The sequence below is a fragment of the Lichenostomus cassidix genome, chromosome Z, assembly GCF_008360975.1.
Source record: "Lichenostomus cassidix isolate B80296 chromosome Z, HeHo_3.0, whole genome shotgun sequence".
NCBI classification, from domain to species: Eukaryota; Metazoa; Chordata; class Aves; order Passeriformes; family Meliphagidae; genus Lichenostomus; species Lichenostomus cassidix.
In genome coordinates, this window is record NC_139511.1 from 8,750,745 (window position 1) to 8,774,487 (window position 23,743).

Here is a 23,743-nt window from a genome sequence, read left to right on the forward strand (position 1 = left end):
GTTCTTCAGTGTAAAAACAGGGGAGTGGAATTGAAGAGATTTGCAGTCTTTCATGACATTGCTTCAGATCAGTAATATGATCTAAAGCTGTTAAATCTATGTCTGTGTAATGGAATAATACTGCATTTTTAGCAAAATCTGTGGAGTTTGGCTAGTGAATATCAGAGCCATGTAATACGGTTTTAGCAGTGTGAACCTATAATATGACTTCTGTGAAATACTTTTGTATATTACAATCCAAGGGTCTGTGTCAGGGCATGGGTTTGAACCTCAACTTCCTGGATGCCAAGGTGGCAAGAAGCAGTAATGTAGAGGTGGTCACTATTGGGAAGTCTACATTTAGTTGCCATCTTCAGATCTGTGGTTTAATAATCTTTATCCTGCTCCTACCTAAAATAGCAACCAGTTTACTGAGTTCTTTTTAGGATTTGGGTGGGTTTTTGTTTTTTTTTCATTTCTCAGTTCAGTGGGTGCCCATGGTGAGATACTGGCAATGGTCTTGGCTCTTCTGGTAAAGCATATTCCTTGAAGAGCATAAAAATACTGCCCAGCAGAATGTAAAAGGGGAGCAAGGACAAAGTGTGAGAAGCAGCACTGCAGACCCTAAGGTTGGTCGAGGAGGAGGACAGGGGGGTGCTCCACATGCTGGAGCAGAGATTCCCCTGCACACCACATCAAAGACCACGGTGGAGCTCATTTCCACACAGCAGCCTGTGGAGATGCCCAGCAGGACACTGCAGCCATGGAGAGCACATTTCAGAGCAAGCTTCTGGAACCATGGCCTGTGGAGTGGAGCCCACAGGTTTTCTAGCAGGAACCATGGCTGTGGAGCAGTCTTTTCCTGAAGGAGTGCATGTGGTGAAATGGAGCCACACTGGGGAAGTTCATCAAGGACTGTATCCAGTAGGAGGGATGCCACTCTAGGTGGAGAAGAGTGTGGGGAGGTAGTAATAGTGTGGGGAGGTAGTAATAGCATGAAGGAGCTGGTATGGACTAACCTCAACCCCATTCCCCATTCATCTGCTTCCCTCAGAGGGGAGAGGAGGTGGAAGAGTTGAGTCTGTTTATCCTGTGGCAGGAATCACATGTGAATGGTCTTGTTTACTTGACCCATGAGCTTTTCCGTGTAGTGTTCCCCCTGTCTTGCCCAGGAGAGGGTGTGGGAGAGTGGCTGGGTAGGTGGCTGGCAGTAGCGCATGTGCAGTGTCTGTAGCAGGTACAAACCGGTAATACTCATGCCTGAACCTCTTCAAATTCCAGTTCCTGTTGGAGGCTGCCTTCTTTTGGGCTCAATTTTTAGCAAACAAAGTTGATCTGCAGAGAAATTTCATCTTTCCTGGCAATTCTCTCAACTTTGCCTTTGTGAATTTTTGAGGAGGGCTCTTTTTAGATCTTTTGGATCTGTGACATTCATGAACCGTCTGTGAATGAGAAAGCTTCCTGATCCTGTGCAGAAGATTTATTGTCCCGTGTGGAGATACAGTTGCTTCCTGAGTACTCTATCCTGAAGTAAGCTGTCAGCATGGCCTGATTAACTGGATTCCCATATGAATTAAGATGTGTCGTTTTCAGAGACTGAAAGTAATACAGACATTTTTATCATGCCTGTGAGCCCAAAAGAGTAAATGCTCTGAATATTTTCTGGCTCCTTTCAAAGCCCTTCTGATTATCATTACATCATGCATTTCACCTGAACTCAGTGTGAGAGAAACACAGGTCAGGCACACTTGAGTAGCTCAGCAGGACAGACTGTCTGTGATCAGGTACATCAAGAAGACACGTGTTGGCTACAACTTTATTAATTTTTTCACTTTCTTTTTCATCCATTGGATCAACCACGAATCACAGCAGTGTGTGATACTCAGAATCGGTAGGATTTTCTGTCTGTTCATGGTGCTGGATGCTTGTAAACTAGGTTTGATGTTATTTTCCTGTGACTTAAAAATTATGTTCTCTGCTAATGCTGTGTCACGGCACACTATAGAAAGATTAAAAATACTTTTTGTTAGAATGCAGTATTTTATTCTTGTACGTTATTGATCCATAAACACTTTAGGTCTATTGTGAAATCATTGTTGAAAGACTGAGGAACAAATTAAGAAACTGCACTTAGAGAAGCCATCATTATAATGACAGGCAATTTAGTTTGAGGTAACGGGAGCAGTGAAGAATGCAATCCATCATATCAGCAAGTATCTTTATGAATTTTATTAGTCTGACAAATGTTATGAAGACCATCAAGGTCATTTCATAGTGAAGATGGGATATTGTTTTCCTATTCTTACAGTAACAAAAGTGGTTTGAATAAACTGCATGTCCAGTTCCCTGGGGTTCTTGCAGTGCAGTGATGCAGTGAGACAGGAAATAAAAACAGCTGCAAAATGAGGCAGTTGCCTTTTCCTATTTGTGTAGGGCACATTTTCATGCTAACAGTTCTAACTTTGTGGGAAATAGTCCTTTTAGTGACAGTCATTGTCAAGTATTAAGGTTTCTTGTCTTTCCAGTCCCTGCTAAATGACTTTACTACACTAAAGCTCATTCCATGGGCCTTGAGTTAAGTGTATTTGCACAGGGCATTTAGTGAATCTATTTCTCACAAAAAAATTACCACTATAGTTCATAAAAGTTGATAGAAAAGTGCATCCCTTAGGTATGATCTCATGAAATTAAAAACTTCAGTTGAAAACACAAAAAGTTGATTTATATAGATGCAATTATAATTTTCCTAATGTAAATTTTTCAATATATGTCAAAGATATTGAAGGCTTTTTCCTTCAAAAAGCAGTTTTTTTCTTATGGCACACCCTTGAAAATCGTTACCCAATAAGCTTTTAATGTTGTCACTTACGCATTTTGGGGAGATACCAAATTTGGTATTGCTCCAGCTTTCCATTTTTATTTTTGAAACAAATAGCATCTATGTCTGTAGTCACTATGACTGCTGGATGAGAGTCCCAGCCTGGTGGGTGCAGTTGGTTTTGTAGGGTTTTTCTGTGATTTTGTTTTGGTTTGTTTGTTTGTTTATTTGTTGAGTTTTCTTTCTTCTGCTTTTATATTTGAGACTGATCTACTTTCTTATTGGATTTCTCATTGTAACCTAGAGGATTATTTGACAGTTTAAGTCATTAAGAAGAGTAAAGAAAAGTGAAAACCACTAAGCAAATTTGCTGACAGCCATAACTACAATTCTGTTTTTCTCATTAAACCTTGATGTTCCTAAAGTCTGTGAGACTTGGCTAATTATTCTGACTAGCGTAAGGAATATATGGAAACATATGGAAGAGAGACCCATTATATCAGAAAGTCCCATGGCTTGCTACCATAGCTAATCTCATGATTTAGAGCTGCGCATATCTGTTTGGATTCAAGAAAGTTAGATTGCTTACACTTTTAATACTGGAAGTTCAATTGCTGTGAAATCTGAAACTTTGTTTGAATTTCAAGTCTTTCTTTGTTACAAGTCTTTCCACACAAGATTTATAAGTGTGATTAAGTAAAGTAATTTTTCCTCATGTTGTCACCTCCTAGTGTGTCCCTGGTGAGAGATCAGATCTTCAATAAACACTGTGCTCTCTTGAAGTGTCTCATTTGCTTTGATTCCATGATTTTGGTACCTCTTTTCTACATTTGTCTGTGAAGAACAGAATTGCAATGAGCTTTTATGTATTTTTACTAAACGCATTGTGGAATTGTGTTTCTTCTCTATTCTATGAGGACTTTACCTGATACTCTAGGGCAGTTATTCTCATCTGCATTGATTATACTCCCAACTTCACCAGTAGTGTTCATTGTATTCTGCTTTTTGGGGATTCCATGCCCTTCTTGATATGTAATACCTATTTCAAGAATGTTATACAAAATCTGCTTGTAACTGTTCACTCCACCCAGCTCAACTGTTCTCCTTTCAGTGTAGTTCTGTGCTGTCTCCATCATAGCTGTGTTTACTTTTCTGCCCTTGAATTCCTGTATTAATTTCCACCTTCCTCAGAAGAAGCATAATTTGATTCTGTGTCCTTTCTCCTTCCTTAAAATGTATTCTGGTAATTGTTTGAATAATTTATACTAAGGAAGTCAGGAAAAAAAGGGATTGAATTAATGAGAGCCAAACCCTGGCTCTGAAAGTCACATTTCAAGGTTATGAGACAGAGACAGGTAAGGGTCTAACTATCCAAGGATAAAGGAGCAAGGTAGGAGGTGACTTTTATCATTGTCCAGCTGGTCGTTCTGTTTGTTTCTGAAGAAAGAGGCTGCCAAGGAGAGCATAAAGAAGCCTGAGGCCTTATTTTGTATTTTGCTGATTCTTTAGAAGTTTTGAAGATCGGAGAGTGAGTTGGGGATGGAGAAAGACAAGAAACAAAACCACATTTCTAGCACCTTTCCAGTTACTACATTAGGAATAGAACTAACAGAATTTTTCTTCTGTTTATACTTTGTGTGTAGGGAGAACTTCATTCTTGCAGTTTTTATTTCTCTTCCCTGCCCCCCAACAAAAAGAAAATAAAAATTGCTGATGCAATAAAACTGAAAGTCATTAAACAGTGTACTTGGGCACTATTGACAATAATTTGAGAGCTGACCTAATTGATTACTTTGCCAGAAGCTGGAAATGTTGAAGATCCATTGATTATGCAGAGCATTGGATATTGTATAGTTCACTGTTTTCACAACATTGCAGCTGATTTGTGAAGAAGTTCATCAGAAAGTTTAGGAGGCAGGGAAAAGTTTGTGTGTTTTTCAGTCAAGTAATGATTCATCTTCCTTTATTGATTTATATAACTTGTTTTACAGCTCTGGCATAAAAATAATTGCTTTCCGGCTTGTGATTGTCATATTTTACCATCATGGAAGGGTGGAGTGAAGGTGAAGGGAAAAATTTTAAAGATCAGGGAAAAAAAGTGTTATTTCTTTTTTTTTTTTAAATCTCGTTGACCACCTTGACTCAAAAAAATTACTTAATATGTCTGGGTTTTATATGTCTATTCACAATTGGGTTTATTCGTTTACAGGTGTGGTGGTTTTAGGGTGGTTTTGGGGTTCATTTAGTTGAGTTTTCTGGGTTTTTAAACCTTTGAATTTCTTAAGCCAAGATGAGAATTTGTGATAATACTGTGTACAAATTTTTTTCTGGGATAGAGTGAAATTCACAGTAGCTGTGTTCTGGATTTGTGCTGGAAAGCATTGATAACTCAGGGATGTTTTTTTTATTGCTGGGCAGGGCTTGCACTGAGCCAAGGGCTTTTCCGCATCTCACCCAAGCAGTGAGTAGGTGGGGGTGCACAAGAATTTGGGAGGAAACAGCGGGGACAAGTGACCCCAACTGACCAAAGGGAATGTCCAGGCCATGTGGCATCATGCTGAGCAAGAACCCTTGGATGGCTAAAGAGGGTTGGCCAGACTGCCAGTGTTTGGGAATGTGCTGATTTATTTACTTGAGAGCAGTTGTTTGGGGTTTCTTTGCAAAATTGTTTTTCTTAGTTTTGATTTTGGTTTTCTTTTTTTTTTAAACTACTAAACCTCCTCCACTTAGCTCACAAATTTCTCACTTTAATTCTGATTCTGTCCCCTGTCCCATGTGGTGAGGGATTCAGTGAGTGGCTTTGTGATGTTTAGCTGGCTACAGGGATTTTAAATCAAGACATACTGATTTAAGGTAAACTGAAGAAATGTCATAATTTCATAATTTTTTCTTTTTACCTGCTTGCTTGCTTCTTACTTTTGGGTTTGTTTTGGCTTGTTTTTTTTTCTGTTCCTTTTCCATGGTGACCTAGAGACTTGCAGCAGTTGTGATCTTTGCTTTCGGAATATGCTAAGCTCTGGCAAGAGCAAGCATGTGTTTGTTTGTTTTTTCTTCTTAAATCCAAATTGCTGAACTTCAGCACCCTCTTGTGCTGGTCCTGCTATTATCACTCAGCAGGCAGGGCGTCACACATGCTTGTCAGGCACTGGGTTCTGCACTGGGGTTAATCAGGATTGTAGCCTGCTTTGAATCATAACTAAAACAGCAGTCCCACTTGGATTTCTCATTAGCAAGATGCTGTTCTGGAATGCATTTATGCACTGATAGATTGATGTAATTTGAACAGGTATGCCTTTAGACAGCATGTAAGTATAAAAAATACCAAATCTTACTCAAGTTCACATTCATATCGTCATCAACTAGTTGCTTCTAATACATTTTTTAATGTCTCAGCCATGATAATCTGGGCCTGTTTCAAGTTATGCCTTGATATGCTGAGACAGAAATGTGCTGAATTTCCAATTACTGTATCTGTGTAAATATGTTGAAGCTGTAGATTCTCACTCCTTTGTTTTCTTCTATGTCAATGAGGGCCCTTATGAGATAATTTGTCTTCCTATTTTAGTCTTTGGCTTTGGAATAGTAAAATTGTTTAATCTAGATGACAAAAAGGCAAATGGATATCATTAATATGTTTAAGTGCCTCCCTGACTGTACTTTATTGGTACTTATTGCTTCGTTTTCTCAGTTTCTTTTTGTCGTCTGCATCCAGTCAGCCTCTTCAGACTTAACTCTAATAGATCAAAACTTGCAGTGTAAATTATGCCAACCAGATACACTAATGTATGTATGATTTTCTTAACAAATAACACCAAGAATTACATTGGATGCCCATCTTTCAGAAAAGAAGAAAACCAAGATTGATTTAAATATTATGGGAACAAATAAAGCAGGAGAAAAAATTCCCTTTGTTTTTGTGTTCTGACAATCTGCTTGGTGAAAGGTCTGTTAAAAAAAAAGAAACTCACACAAATGTTTGTTGTAAAGAATTTGAGTAGATTATCTGTTACCAGCTACAAATGCCTTTTCACTAATGCCTTCTGGAGATAATTGATTTTCCTTGCTATTGTGATTAGGACAGAGAAAAAGTTACATTTTTGTTTTGTGTAGTTTGGGTTTTTTGTTGGTGTTTTCTGGTGCAAGCATTAGAAACAAATTACACCTTAGTTTCTATCTTAAAGTTTTAAATTTTTGTCACTCGACATATTTGGGTATCATTTGCAGCCAAACAAAGACATACATATATGGAATAAAGTATAGGTTGTGCAGAAATTCCACTTGGTTTGTTTTTTTTCTTGGGCTAGGGACAATTCTTTGCTAAAATCTATAAATTAAGTTTCCCCTGAAGTATATGCAAGGGTGTTTATATGTATCTATGCAATATCAGGGTTTTATTTTTTTAACCAAAGCATAGTATTTGGGTCTGAGTCTTTGCGTATGTGCATATTAGATTCTATTTTAGCAGCTTTATGGTTTTTTTCTTAATTGTTGCAGTGTTAGGAGGTTGCTCCTACCAGTTACTGCTGATATCAAACTGTGATTGTAATGAAGTAGTCAATCACAGTAGTGAATGCGGAAAATTACCATTTTAATGACTAATTTTCCTGCAACTTTTCATTGTTGGCCAGTGCCATTCATGTAATAATTCTCTCAAGATGTAAGATGTTTACTTGCTACCATAAAATTTCACGTAGAACTCTGCACCAATTTGTAACTGTAGGGAGAAGACTCTAAAGCTGCTGTGAAGAGAATCTTGATGTCCAGCCTGTTCCAGCAGTGTCTGTGCTGAGTAGCCTGAATGCGCACTGGCTGCAGGGCTGACTAGATCAGAAGGCGCTTAAACAATTGTATTTCGTACAAGTGTAAACCAGAGAACTATATTCAATCACATCCTCTTCCTATCTGTCATTTCATCGTGTCCTATGCATTTTAAGTTTTTAAGTAATTCATGCCTTAAAGCTCATTCTGCATCAGATTGATAGAATATGTCGGTGTCCTGCTTGATCAGACTGATGTAACAGAGGTTTACTTTAAATTAAATTATTGGTAATGCACACAGTTTACTAAGGAAAAAAGTTGTGAAGGAAAAAGCCTTCATATTGCTTCTTATTACCAAGTATTTCTGTGTAGTGGGAGCTGTGGTGTGTGAAGATCATATATAAATCAAACTGAAACCATTTCCACTTCTGTGGAATATTTCTCACTTTCCCTGATTGTAAGCTCATATTGCACTTCCCAAGTGTCTGAACTTGCGATTCTTTCTACAGGTGTTTTCAAAAACTTTCTCTTCTAGTTAGGATTTGGATTCTGACTTTATCTGTGTTTTGTATGCTAGAATAGTATGTAATATATATTTTTCATTAATTAAACTTGAAGACTCTTAGTACTTGGAACAGGATGAATAAAAATGGCTACTAAATACCTACTAGCTTGTCTGTTAGCCAGTAATAAAGGTATAATATCATGTCTATTAACGTATATTATATGACACTCTTTTTCCTGTACTTATTTTTCTTTTTTTCTTTTTAGAGCAACTTCTCATAGGGACAATGCAATTTTGTTTTAACAGCTTACAACATCAAAAGGCAATCTGCAAGGCTGGTTAATATTTCTAAATTAGCTGTCCTACCTAAGAGATGGATTGAAATAATTTCATCCAGTAACAATATTTGTATCTGAAATTTGCATGACATTCTGTGTTTTGTTTTGGCTCATATTAAATACTAAGTGTGTTACCCAGGAAGGCTAATACTTAAAGTTATTTGAGCAAGATATAACTATTTAGAAGCTCTTGTGGTATCCCAGAGAATGGTAATGTCCATTAACTGATCTGTGCTTTTTTGTGATCTTAGCTATAAAAAGCTGGTTTTTAGATATTGCATCAAACAACTTAGTGTTTTTCAATAAAATACCTTCTCCCTTTTGTCCTTATGTAGTAAAGTTGCTGAAGTGTAAGAAACATTTTAATTATGGTGTTACTTTCCTTGACCTGTGCAGTTGTAGCCATAGTTCTTCTGTCTTCCATGTTAATTTTTATTTATTACAATATACAGGAAATTACCTCATTTTATTTCTTCTCCTGTTTCCTGTGGCATGGGAGACCTGTTGGTGATTAAGAAGCCTATACTTCATTTTGAAGAGCATAATTTGCAGCTTAAGTATTTTTCCTTTCCCCTGCCTTAACATGGTTATTTTTCCTATCATTTGTAACATATGGTGACCATATGATTCAAGCGGACTCCACATAATCGGAACTGAACAGTTACCTCTATGAATTTTGTATTCCTCCCATGAATTTTGCATTGGGCAGGCAAAATTTTGCACCTGTGGTGTATAGTGGAAGATTTGGGTAAATCTTGTCCTTCTATGCTTCTGAAAGAGGAGGAGGAGATGAACCTGTAAATCGTGGATGGGAATATCTGGAGGCTCAATTGTAAAAAAGCTTTTTGGTATTTGCGCCAACTTTCCGTTTCTGCAGTAACAATCGATATAATTGCTGGTGGCAAAGTTAGGTTTTTAATCATTGCAGATGATTATATCAGCTTCATGACGTCATACTGCGTTTCCATTGTGTATGGCTAGTATGAAACCTGAAACGTAAAACAAGGTTAGTTGCCTAAAAACCAGATGCAATTCCTAAGATATCACCACTGTGGTTTATGGTATAGAATGTACTTGTGTATGCATCACCTTACATGAACTGTGTGTATATATTTCTTTGTATTTTCAACTGCTGCATGAGTTTCCCCACTCATTAAAATTTCATGATATCCATGAAGCTTGAAGAAGAACGGGAATTGTGTATGTAATTTTCTAGTTCTACTAACTGTTACAAGTGTATTTACTCTGTAAGAGAAAATGCTCACATTATTTTAAATAACCAACCTGGTGGCCTTTTGTGTTGGAGTGACTATACCACTAGTGGAAGGGTTACAGATGTTATTTATCTGGACTTCTGTAAAGGCTTTGACACAGTTCCCTACAACATCCTTCTCTGTAAATTGGAGAGAGATGGATTTGATGAGGGGACTGTTAGACAGGTAAGGAATTGGTTGAATGCCTCATGCAGAGGGTAGTGATGAATAGCTCAGAGTCCTGATGGACATCAGTGACAAGTGGTGACCCTCAGGGGTCTGTACAGGGCCCAGTGTTAATTAATATTTTCATTACTGACACGGATGAAGGGATCAAGTGCACCCTCAGCAAGTTCTCTGATGACACCAAGTGGTGCAGTTGACACTCCTGAAGGGTGGGATGCCATCCAGAGGGCCCTGGACTAGCTCAAAAAGTGGCCCCTGAGGTTTAACAAGGCCAAGTGCTGGTGCTGCACCTGGATCAGGGCAAACCCCAGTGCCAGCCCAGGCTGGGGATGAACAGATGGAGAGGAGCTCTGCCCAGAAGGGCTTGGGGGTGCTGTGGGTGAGAGCTGGACATGAGCCAGCCATGGGCACTGCCAGCCCAGAAAGCCAAGTGTGTCCTGGGCTGCATTGAAAGCCCTGTGGGCAGCAGGGCAGGGAGGTGATTCTGCCCCTCTGCCCTGCTCTGGTGAGACCCAACCTGCAGAGCTGCCTTAGCTCTGGTGTGCCAGCACAGGAAGGACTTGGAGAGAGCCCAGAAGAAGGCACCAAGGTGACCAGAGGGATGGAGCACCTCTGCTGTGAGGAAAGGCTGAGACAACTGTGATTGTTCAGCCTGAAGAAAAGAAGGTTTCTAGGGTTACCTGATTAGGTGACCTTCCAGGAGGGATCTCACAAGAAAGACGGAGAGGGGACTATTCAGAATTACTATTCATAAAATGGCAGGGCAAGGGGGAATGGACTCAGGCTGAGAGTACCTTTAGATCAGATATTAAGAAGAAATTCTTTACTGTGAGAGTGGTGAGACTGGTACAGGCTGCCCAGGGAAGCTGTGGATGCCGCATCTCTGAAGGCGTTCAAGGCCAGGTTGGATGGAGCCCTGTGCAACCAGGTGTAGGTCAGGGTGTCCCTGCCCTTGGCAGGAGAGTTGTAAGTGGTCTTGAAGGTGCCTTCCAACCCAAACCATTCTACGATAAGATTATTTCCTCAGTCTTATTAACTAACTCCTAAAATAAAGTTTTGATGCCAAGGCATATAACCTGTTTTTCATCTTATAATTCATGATGGTTTTGTAGGCCAAACTAAGTACCAGGTATTTGCTGTCTTGGTGTGTGTGTTAGCTTCAGGTTACAACAGGCTCCGTTACCACTGCCATATGGATTAATGCTATGTAGATGTCACAAACTTATTTAACGAACTACATACTAGGATTGTGCTTATGTTGGGTAGATGAAGGGATCTGATCATAGATATACCACTCTTTCTATTAGTTTTTTGGCTTGGTTCACTTTTTTTTTATTACTTTTTTTAATCGCTTTGTTTCACCGAGGAAGATTTTTTTAAATCTAGTGAAGAATGTGAAAAATATTTATTCCTGTAGGACACCACACTACAATGAAGCATGCAGTAATTTTGGGTAAAGGGACAGTTACTGTACCTTCATGATGTGCTGTTTCTTTGTAATCAACAAAAGCTTTAATGTGTGAAAATCTGTCAGAAACAATTGGCTCTGAGTTGGTATTGTACTATAGCAGTGAGAGGGTTGTCTAAGTTGGTATTCAAGTTATTCACATGAAATAAAAATATTGAGAGAATGAGATTAATTTTGTCTGTGGGAGGAATGTGACAACAAAGCAGGCTTACACTACGGAGGTGATGGTGTTTTTAATGAAAGGAACATGGATTTTTCAAATTCTTGTCCAGAGAAATTAAAGGGTTTGTTTAGGTATCTAGGAGGTCTTCAGAAGGTAATCAGGGTAATGAGGCAAATGAAACTTGTTTTTGTTTGTGAAAAGCATGATGTTCTTGGAGTAAACCAAAAGGAAGTAGACATAATAGCTTTTAATAGCTTTTGTGACCAAAACCTCCACTGTTTATATACTCTAGCCATGCTCTTGTGAGGCCATTCTAGAAGGGAAACAGTATGAGCATAAAACAGTTGTTACATGAATGTGTACTGTAAAATAATCTTCCAGCCCCTTTATAAGCCTTGAAGTTGTGGTAAACAGATATATTTGCCAGAGTAAATGAATTTAATGGGAATATATAAGATCAAATTGCCCAGATGAAGTGAAAATAAAAGTTAATTTGTTTTTTAAAGATTTTAGGTGGGAATGAGATTGTTCTTATAGGGTGAACAGTAAAGCTGTCAAATAACTGGGAGTTTATGTTGTTTTTTCTACTCATGGTGCAGAACAGGAAATACACTTGTATAGCTCTGGGGGCATTAAAAGTGAAGATAATGCAAAGCCATTTTCTGTCCCAGAGAGGGTGAATATTTTATTTATACACTTCCTACACAAGAAGGAAATATTAAGCCACTAGACCGCTAAACCATGGACCTGTTTTTTGGTTACGTGGAATTTTTTTTCTTCCTTTGTATTCAGAATGGCATTAAATTAAAATGTTTGACATGTATTTCTTAGCATGTGGATACGTTAGTCTTTTTTGAGTCAGTGCTATGAGTAGGAAAGGGGGATATTATTTTTAATTTTTAGAAATTATCATGCATTCTTCTGCTTAAAAAATATGCTGAGAAACATTTTGTTTACCCATAACTGTTTGTAAATCTACGGTATTCCTGATGTGTGACTCTTGTTATGGAATTTATAATACTGTAGTACTCTTTTTTTAAATTTTAATTTTAATTTTTATTTTAATTTTCCTTACATTTTGATGGCTATCAGGTTATGTGTTCATGCTATTCAGTGAAAGGTGTTTCGTTTTGGAAGCAGTGTTTTCCGAGTCCAGAGTGAACACATTTTGATAATAAACTTCCTCTTTTGGTAGGAGGGCAGTATTTCATAGGATAAAGAATTGTTTTTGCAATTTTATTTGTATTTTGCAACAAATAAATTAGGGTGTGCTGGTAGTCTTGTTCAATACTAATGCATGTAAATTGTACTTAATAAAATTGTGAGATAATGGGAATGAGAGATAATTTATATTGAGAATTCAGATTTATTTTTTAACCCAGGTATTTAAACCAGTTTGAGGATAGTGGTTTGTCTACAATTATTTATTATTTCAATCTAAATATGTTATAAGGGTCTTGTTTTGTTTAGTAATAATCTGGGGGATAAAATAAATGAAAAAAAGAAGAACAAGTAATCTTTTGATGACTTGTGTTATCAGTAACAAAAAGAGAGTAAGATTAAGAAGTGATACTCTGTGCCACAGAAATGGAAGGAATACTTTGTGTGGCCTTTAACAGAGGTACTTAAAGGTCTGCATCTAAAAATTATGTTGGAGTAATAAGAAATGATTTGTATAGACTTTCACTATTATCTAGATAAAACAGGAACACGGGTCTTTTATAGCCAGTTGTTCAGTCCTCTTAAAAACCAGGGAGAAACTTTGTAAATCCGCATGCATCCTAAAAGGGTACCTTATAAAGTTATCATTCCCTTGAGCATTGAATTGAAAACAATCATTGGGATTATTTGCATACTTGGGGCATTTTAAAGTAGTTGATGTTATCATAATGTAGGTGATGAGGGCAGCTGGTAAACATAACATAAAACGCTCCTTTCAACTCTTTAGTCCTTACACTCTTGCCTGTCATTTCCTCTTGTATCATGGGCAGATTGTGATAGTAACTCCTGGAGGGATGCAGAAGGATGAAGGCAAGGATAACAACCCAATCCTCTTCACTCTTCTCCTGACAGAGTTGAGGCTGGGGTAGCACAGTGTTACAAAACGCCTCAGAGAGAGAGTGTATTCTCATGAGGTCTGAGGTAGCAGGGGTGCACAGTACATTTGAAAATTAAGGTGATCTTAAAATAATTTAGAAGAATTTTTGTTTTCTCTTTGTTTGTAAAAAGTCACTTTTGTTGATGGATTAATTCATCCCTTTCAGTTAATAATGAAACACATTTTACAGCCATGAGTAAACAGCAGTGTTTTATGTTATGAAAGACTGTATATTTGTTTTCTATAAAGATCTTTTTTTCTAATGAAAAGAAAGCATTCAAAACTTAAAAATGAGACTGTGAAAAGATTGAAGATTTAACTGAATATTTAAAAGAATATTTATAAAAAATGGACATAATTTCCTTTTCCTTCAAGGTTTCCTTCGAAGATGAAGGAATAGAAATATTTATATTTCTCTCTTGAATGCTCATAGAAATTGGTAGTACTACTGCAAGTTAAAGCTGGAAGTCATTGAATTTCTGTTTTGATTAAGCAAATGGTTACATTTACTGAAAATGAAGAAATATATTGTGGCAGTTAGTTAAGATGAGCCTTGCCTTGCGCTGTTCACTAATGAAATTTGGGTGTCCGAAGAACTTGAGAGTGATGACAGATTATCCATGCCTTATTTTTGTCATCAGTGTTCTGTAATTGTAATATGAGGTCATGAATTAAATGCCTGTTTGCCAATAATAATTACTTTGTCACAGCTTCTATGACAAATATAATTTAAGTTGATGCTTGTGGAAAGCAGGCAGAATATCACTCCTGTTGAATAAGAAAAGTCCTTTCCAGTTTAAGTTTTAAATAAATCTTTGAACCATAAACTTCATTTTCCAGTATTTCTGCCTTTTGTTTTCTGACAGAGGTACAGCAAAAGAACCCTTTATTTGTGTATAGCAGTCTTTATTTGTGTGTTTGTAAGATAAGTTTGTGCCAAATTCCCATCAATTTAGAATCAGTTGAGTTTATATTCGTGGTCAATCTAATAGTTTGATGTATTCCTAATAAATTATATTAATAAAATCAGGTTAGGAATAGATACTGATAAGTGCCCTGGTTTTTGGTGGGAGCTTAGAACTAAATCTGTAAGTAAATAGTTCAAGTATTGCAGTCTCCTGTGGAAATTAATTTTAAAATGAAATTGAATTTGTACTTGAATTTAAATGTGGTTAAATTATAATAGAATTTGCTTGTGATTCACTACTCATTGGACTAGGAAAGTATGTGTAATCTTAAGTATTCTAAAGTGCGTGCTTTAGTTTAACAGCGTAAAATGTAATAGTATTCTACTGTAATATTGTTTTGACCCTCTTAAAAAGTGGTTTTAAAAGAGAGGCAAGGTCATCTTTCCCTTTGTGGGAAAGACAGATCATCTGATAATTTTAGAACAGAGATAATAAGGAAAATTTTAAGCTAAGTAGGAAGTATCTACGTAAGTAGACATCTTCTCTCAAAACTACTTCATTACTGTGATTTGTGATTTTTTTTTTTTTGTTTTTATAAAATGATGTTTAATTTCTTTCCTGTTGATAGAACAGCGGTAGCCTGATTGCCTTGCAGTAGATAGATATTTCTATGAGCAATCTTTTTGTTTTATGTTTCTTTGTTCTGTATGTATTGCATAATTGTGCATTTAATTGAACTCACCTGTAACCTGGTGAGCTGAGTTAGTCCCTGGTAAATGCCTTTGCTCTGTGTGGTTTGCATGCATCATGTGAAATGAATGTATTCCAGAAGTCTTGGTAAAAAGGAGTTAAACCAAAACTGTACCTGAGTTTAGCCTAACTTTACATTATATAGTAGGTTATGGCACACAAGGATTTCAGGGAAAACAAACCAGGGAAGATGCAGGTTGAGTATGTGATGCATTAAACGCAGTGTTGGAGGGTGTAGCCATGTGCTACACGTGGGGCAGGTTTCTCAGTGGGTGGCATGTGGCCCTTAATCTGTAGCAGATAATAAATAATGCACAGGTAGGTGAGAAAATTCCAGGATTAAATTAGCAGATGAGCTTTTTGCAAACTTAATCTCTTTCCAGACATGAAACTGAATTTTAGTAAAGTTTGCTTAAGGTGGCTGACCAAGATGGAGAAAAGATTTATGGAACAAGGAATTGGGAGAAAATGGGTTTCTTCTGTTAGTGTTGCCTTCTGTGGTGAATACTTGAATGTTACCTTCATCACTAACTATTTACACAACAGCATATTTTATTCTATCAGAGTTTATTCTTCTGAGGAATATTTGACGTATTTTTCAAACTTTTATTTATGCATATTGCATGGAAAAAATTGCATATTAAAATCCACTTACAGTGTAGTGCACCTCTTTAAATAGGAGGACATGGCATTTATTCTGCCAGTTGTTTTTTATATTCTTATATCTTTTTTCAGTTACTTCTACTTGAACTTCTGTAGGTGTTTATTTAATTGTGAGACTTTTTAGTTGGAATTTGAGTGGCTTTTATTGTTGTACGTTAGTCTTTCTTTTTGAATTATCATCTCTTCTAGTTCCTTTTTGCACTTTCATTTATTGAATAGAACGTAAAATAAACTAATACTTACAGAACCTAATTCAGAGTAGGCAAAATATTGAATTTCTGTAAAACAATGGAGAACTGGAATTCATATATAATAGGCTGCAATACATAAAAAGAAAATGATTAAATCATATCTCAGTTATCATAGATCTTTTTGACAGGAGCAAAATCTGTGCCATTAGTTCCAGACCAGCGTATTTCCCATTCACAATGCTTTAGTGCCTAACTTACAAATCTGTCCTCAACATCCTGTATTACTTTTTGAAAGCAAGACTAACATGAAGCAAGACAGGATGAATGAAAGTCAATGAAGGTCGACTAGACAATCCAATTACTAAAGATTCTTGGAAGAACAGTACTGTGATCTATAATAGAATTGTGTGTGAATTTCTGTCTTTGTTGACAAGGGTCATTTCTGTAGAACTGCAGTATATTTTTTATGGTAATCTAGTTTTAGATTATGGTAATCTAATCTGTTTGTATAATGCATCAGAATGTCAGTTTTTAAAAAAATTGTTAGTTTATAGAAGCCATATTTATAGTACACATTTAATGTTCCTGTTCTATCCCCTGAGTAGTGAAGATGTAACATACAACTACATATTACATAACAAAGAGGAAGGTTAAGGTGCATAATCATTGCATACATATCACTGCTAATTTTCCATGCATTTTTTGTTGTCACTCTCTTATTTTTCTTTTATTCTGCTGAATAGACCATCTCTTGCAAGTGTAAAACACATTCATACAGTAAAAGGCGTTAGTATTTCTGGCACCTACTTCTGATAGAAATAGTGACCTGGACTGCATGCTGTAGTATAAAAAAACATACAAAAATTTAAGTCAGAGTAGAAACCATTTGTGCTGGACAGTGCAGATGATGACATAGAAAAACAGTTGTTTTCAGTCTTAGAAGCATCCTTGAACTTAAAATTTAACTTTGTTGATTCTATTTCACAGAAGCACAGAATCAGTCAGGTTGTAAAAACTTCTGGGGTCACTAAGTCCAACCTTTGACCAAACACATTGTCAAACAGACCATGGCACTGAGTGCCTCTTGCAGGCTTCCCTTAAACACCTTCAGGGGTGGGGATTCCATCCACTCCCTGGGCAGCCCATTCCAATGTCTGATGACCCTTTCAGATCTGGCTGAAACTTACTGACTTTTTTATCATTGATACAGATAGGTCTAATGAAAAGGAAAAAAAAGCTTCTGTATGCAAACTTTGTATTATTATAGTTTTGAACCATATATAAATGACTGATAGGATTTAGTTATCAGTTATTCTAGCTGAAGACTAGGCAATTTTCTTGACTACCATTCTACACATAAGTTGTAAATAAATTCCAAATTACTACATATTCTTGTTTTCCCCAAATCCTGCAAAAGGAAGAACAAAAAGACCTAATATAAATTTTAGCTTTTAACCTTTTAGCAGATATTTATATTACAGGTATTTTGATCTGGTATTTCCATGCATAGTCTCTCATATTGCTGTAACAAGAAGCTATTATAGTGAAATTACAAGTGTGTGTGTGTATGTATATATAGAATTACATACACATATATTCCTTCCCAGCTAATACAATCATAGCAGAGTGGAGTCATATTAAAATTGTTTAACCAAACAGAATATCAAGTGGCCTTACTTACAAGCTGTCTGAATGGGAAGCATGTAATTAAAAAATCAATTGCTCTTAATGACGTAGGATCTGAAAAAGAAGTAATGAATTCCTAGCTACTGGTGTAACAAAGAATGCTGAGAGGAACTTACAGTGTTGATTGAAACAATTTTTACAGTGTTTCACAATACAAGTTGAGGCCATCTTCTGCGTGTAGTGGAGTTTGGTTGTATGAAGCAAAAGACAGGATCTGTGAACTTGAGCTTAAAGACAGAAACACTGCTCTTTTATTTACAAATCAAGATTTAAGAACGAATTGTTATTTGCAGTAGCAAAATATGTGTCTTAACTACCACAGTAATTGTAACGCATAATCAGGTAATGTCACACACTTTTTGACTGGAAAATCATGAGGCTTTTCTGGCATACAGATGTAATGAAGAATCTTTTTCTTACTGGATAGATGCTACATATCTAACAAGCACTGAAAAGGTTCATTGCTAATCTGTAAACTATTTATTATGCATGGCCATAATCTACTGTTATTAATTTTCATTAAAACTATTTTTTCCACAGATTTTGTTGATTACAGAAAATACAATTGTATGAAAAAACATTGTAATTTTATTATTTGCCTTCAAAATGTAATTTTTTTCAAAGTCTCTATGCACCTGAATGTTAGCTATAAGTAAGAAATTGTTTGTAGATTTAAGTTTTAAGCTCTGTGTTGAATTTCTGATATTAGGCATTTATGCTATTGATATGTCATTACTACATTTTCGTGATAGATGAGGCAAACCTGTCTGCAACAGAGAATTACACTTGAATATTCTGTAGGGAGAGTAAGATTGTAACAGCGTCCTTCTCCAAGATCATTATCTGAATCGAGGGCTTAATTTATTTTCTAGAGGAGATAAACTTTATTTTCCACCCCTGTTTTGGTCCTGGCAGCATTGTACATACTGCAGATTTGTAAGTCTTTGACTTGTGATAGTATTTGTCGCAGATTTTTGATAATAAGTATCTTAAAAAAATGTAATAGTTGGTGTGGCTATCCTTAGCTTAGAGGAGTGTGCAAAAATAAAAATGTAAGGCTTGTCAGATTAAATCAAAGAAGAAATTTCTCACTACACTTGTTTGCTTTTTTTCAAGCACACATGCCTGAGACATGGGTCTCTGCAGATACCCCATGATCACTACCCAATCTGTGATTGAATCTGTTCAGCTGACCCTTTTTCCTTTCATTTTGGCCTGTTTTCAGTTTAACCTGGTTCTAAATACACACTCGTAGAAGGCTTGCCTTTTATTTGGCAGATGTGCAGCAACAAAAATCTTTGCTCGCTGAGAAATTGTTGCTTTGAGAAAACTGCACTGGGTCTATAACAACATTCAGTAACCCCAAAGCAATACAGCTTTTATGTGGTGGTGTGCCTATAAACCCATATCTCTGGGTTATCTTTTCAAAAGTTGTTTTGCCAGAGTCCTCACCAAGGTCAGCATTCCAGACACGGTGAGACATTCCTGAGCAGTAGAGCTGGAAAACACAGCCTTTGTCCCACACACAATATATAGTTTTTCATTAGTGCCATTTTCACTGTGAATATATACTTCTCAGATAAAAAAACCCAAACAAACCTAGCTTGTTTAAAGGAAGCTATGTAGGTGTCATAAGAGTACCTATGTCAGTGTGATATTCTTCACAAAGTTCCTTTTGATCATTTAGTCTACTTACAGAGCACTGCATTTATACAATGGATTGTGTTTTGTAGATATTAAATTTTAATAGACCAAATTAATTATAGATTAAAAATAGTTGTAAAAATAAATAAATCTCAGTAATAAACTAGGTAACATCTCCATTTGGCTGATAACTGACACAGTGGTATATTGCCATGAGATTGCCAAGTCTCATGTGAGAAGCAGATATAATATTACCTTCAAGTTAAAATCAGCAATTGCTGTGTTTTAGTAAAAAAAAAAAAAAAGAGAAAAGGAATATAAACTTAAGATAGCACACAATTCAAATTATTTGCAGAATCAGTGATGGGTATAGCAAGAGACTACAGGATGACAATAACAAATTCATTAGTATTTTCATTTTTGTTTACAGTTTATGAAAACAGCGGATAGAATTGTCTCTTGCGTTATTTGCACATAAATAGGATGACAATGGGATTTGAATTTGTGGCTATCATCTTCTCTTGCCTTGTGTTTCTTTTTTCTCCTCCTTCTACCAAAAATATCTTTTGTTCCTGATTTTCCTGTGTATATATCCATTCCTGTGTATACCCAATGTTTTCTCTCAAACTCTTGAAATAAATAATAGTAGTGGTAATAATAATAGTAAAAGTCTGAATGAGCAGCTTGCCAATGCTACCTAGAAGTTGCTTAAACTGTATTAAGTGCTTATATCACCTATTCAACTGTTACCTCTTTGTCTTTTCTGTAGGTGACAGATCAGTCGGTGAAAGCTTTTGCTGAACATTGCCCTGAGCTGCAGTATGTTGGTTTCATGGGCTGCTCTGTTACTTCCAAAGGAGTCATCCACCTTACCAATGTAAGTATCATAAGTCCTTTCAGCTAGTCATTAGCATATTTTACTATAGCCATGTCACAAGTATCAGCCAGGACAAGTTTATCTGTGTGATTTATAGCACTGACATGGACAGAAACATGAAAAAGTAAGTGAACTTTCCATTATTTGAGCATTCACTTTCAGATTTCAGTGTGTAAAAACACTGTACCAAAAATATATCAATGGGATTATACATTTTCTCACAAGTAACAGTGATGCTCAGGTCAAAACTCTTTAAAATGCATAATTACAGCTGATTCCATGGTAAACAAAACAAAATTCCATCCTAAAGTACAAAATAATAATTGCGAGAGATTTAGACAGGCCCCTGGTTGCAACAGTGTACCCCCTTGTGCACATACATTTTGAATATGTTAATTTTCCTGTTTTACATAGTGTGACAGATACCTTTTATTTCTTTCCTTTTACATAAGAGGAGTGATGTGCGGGAGAGCTAACTCGAGTGAATCTGCAGGAAATAATTAAAGTGTTCTATAAAATGGATGACTTGGATGAGGTGGACAAACACCATCTAAATAAAATTTGTAACTGGAAGTAAATCCAGGGATCATGCAAACATGAAAATGGTTAAAGAGATCTTGAGGTAGGAAGTAAAGAGCATATTTAATGGAAATAGAATGTGCCTGATGAAAGCAAAGGTTTTTTGATGCTCCTGTGCAGCCCTCCCATTGTTACACAGAGCCATTCAGTGTATCTGTAAATTACTTTCATCATTTTAGAGCTGTTTAGCTGAAGATACAGAAGAATTGAAAACATTTTGGAGCACATGCAAAAGAAAATAAGCCAGGAAAATTAATTTGCTTGGTAAAGTTATAGGACCTCAAAGGATGCCATTTTGAAAGAACTGTGTATTGAAGTTAAAAACAAAAGTATGCATATCTCTGGGAGAAAAAATTATACAATTATTTTCATGTCCTATGAAAACTAATGTGTATATATATGTGTATATACCTATGTGTATAACTATAGGTTATATTTATATACACAACATAAATATAGGAGCTACACAATTTAGACGTTTGACCTAGACAGGGTATGTAGTCCAAGGCTTTGTGAGAAATTTCCCCAAAGATCACCTTTCAGCTACATGTTTTGGTTACTGCATTATTCCGACTGAGATTTATTGGGTACTTAATACATATTAGATGTCTTATCGTTCAACAAAGTGACTTTATAATCCCATTTATTTGATTAAAGAAGAGTTAAGATATATTTCTGATTTTCATGTGTTTAATAATAATAAATTAGTAGAAATCCTGATTCACATAGGAGCAGCCCTGTTGAACACAGTCCTTCAGAAAATATCTAAGAGGCTGCTTAGACTCTTAGTATGTAATTACTTTGTAAGTAATTGGTGTATTTTGGTACTTGAGATTTAGATATTTCAGTTTCCTTCCCTCAAGCTGTGTCTGTACAACTTTCTGTAGGCTGTGAATACTGCAAAGACAGTGATTGTGATAACACTGAAAGTTAGGGATTGCTTAACCTGGAAAAGGCTCAAGGGAGACCTTTCAATAGTTAAAGGGGGTTTGTAAGAAAGATGGGGACAGGTATTTTAGAAAGGCCTGTAGCAAGTAGCAACACAATCTGCTGCATCTGCATCTGTCTTTTCCAGAATTCATCTGTTGATGATATAATTTTTTGTTCTAACCATCACGTATTTCCTCGGTTAGTCTTGTGTTGAGTACTTAACTGGTGTTTCATAAGTGTTTAGTCATAATTGCAGTCTGGCATTCCTAGAGAATGTGCAATCTGCTCTTTGCTCTGCATGGCCTGTGAGTATGTCCCGCAAGGCTGTTCCCTTCTGTCCTGCTTCTTGTGTGCAAACTGGAGATAACAGCAGTGGCCTTGGTTGTGAAATTGCTTTGAGGCTGATGGATGTATAAAAATTGAGTGGTTTATTGTTACTGTATTTTCCCCCTAGTAATGTTAGCTCTCTTTAAAAATACTGGCTCTTGAAAAATTCTAAATTACAGTGCTGCTGCATCACAGAGCTTTTTTAATAGCTAATTGTGGGGTATGGTATAGAAAGTATTGTATACTTCAGAAAAAGAGGAAACATTCAGGGTTTATTTTCATTATTTTTTGACCAAACAGAATGACAGTAAAAAAAATTTGCCTTTTGAGCAAGACCATGTCATCCCACTGGTGCCTTTTTTCCTTGAAGTTACAAGCTGAAAAATATATGCATAAAGTAAATAATGATTATTGGGTGAGATGAGAGGCACTTCATGTACATGCACAGTAAGAAAGGGAAAGGAGCAGGGTGTTTATATGCAATTCACAGTTACACTCTGTTGAAACCAGTGGTTTGTTCTGATGACCTGAATGTTTCATTTTCCTTTGGCGTTGTAATATGTTGCAACTGTATGAAACATGGTCACAAAAGAAGGTAGTGCTCACTTTCATGACATCAGAGTAATTAGTCCAACACTTACCAAGGTTGTTTCTGTGGAGGATGGAAACCTGTGTAGTGTTCTGGTTTATCTTTTGTTTTCAGCACTTCTCCACCTATTGTTTTCTTTTTTTATCTTTGTTTATAACTTGTTTTATTGTTTCCTTAGCTTTCCATGTATGATTTGTTTTTTCTTGTTTCCATTCTTTCTGCTCCCCACACATAGTTATCTCTCAAGAGTTTTTTCCTGGTTATTTTTTACTTTGCATCTCCTGTAAGTGTAAAGATCTACACAGATGTGAAAAGTGCCTGTGCACATTAGGTGATTGTGTTGAAGACAGAACAACCAGATGGGTAATTTTTATTCATTAACTAGGCGAATAAGAAACTCTATATTCTTACTTATGAAGTAGTGATTTTTTAATGTTATATCTTTGACCTCAAGACCAGTGGCATTTTCCTCCCCTGTTGTGGTAATTGCTTCTCAGCAGTTTAATTGTTGTGCTTCTAATAGAATTTTAACAGCTGGCATCAGCAAATCTTGACATCTAGATAGAATTTTATTACCAAGCCACTTCCTTAGCTTTTTCCTTTGGCTTCTGATACATATGCAACAGTAATTGCTTTGTAGCAGTATAACTCTGCGCTTTTACACCATGTACTTCTGACAGACTGTCTGGTAAAGTTTGTTACAGACATCTAATTATGTATGAATCCTTGTACAGAATCTTGACAGAAAAAAATTTCTAACTTATTTTGCTAATCACCAATGCATGAAGACAGTTAATCTAAGGACTGTTTTTGGAATAATGTGATCTTCATTCTTTCTTCATCTCATAATAGTTACCCATGTCCAATCCAACTTAGTGATACCTGTGTCTGAGTTCACAGCCAGTATAAAGTCAATCAAAATTCAAATTTATGGGGCAAATACTTAGGGCTCATTCAGTGTAGACATCATCAGGTTGACAGAGACGTAATGATAATCTCCACATGACAGGACTGATTTTGCAAGAGCCTTTTC

At 36.3% G+C, this 23,743-nt stretch overlaps 1 protein-coding gene across 1 annotated transcript in view; it reads left to right on the forward strand.

The window, feature by feature from the left end:
* FBXL17 (F-box and leucine rich repeat protein 17) overlaps window positions 1–23,743 on the forward strand; it is a 275,511-nt gene that overhangs the window by 72,137 nt on the left and 179,631 nt on the right. The window contains exon 5 of the mRNA XM_085042609.1: window positions 20,178–20,285. Coding sequence (XP_084898735.1) covers window positions 20,178–20,285 — 108 coding nt within the window. The remainder of the gene's footprint in view (window positions 1–20,177; window positions 20,286–23,743) is intronic.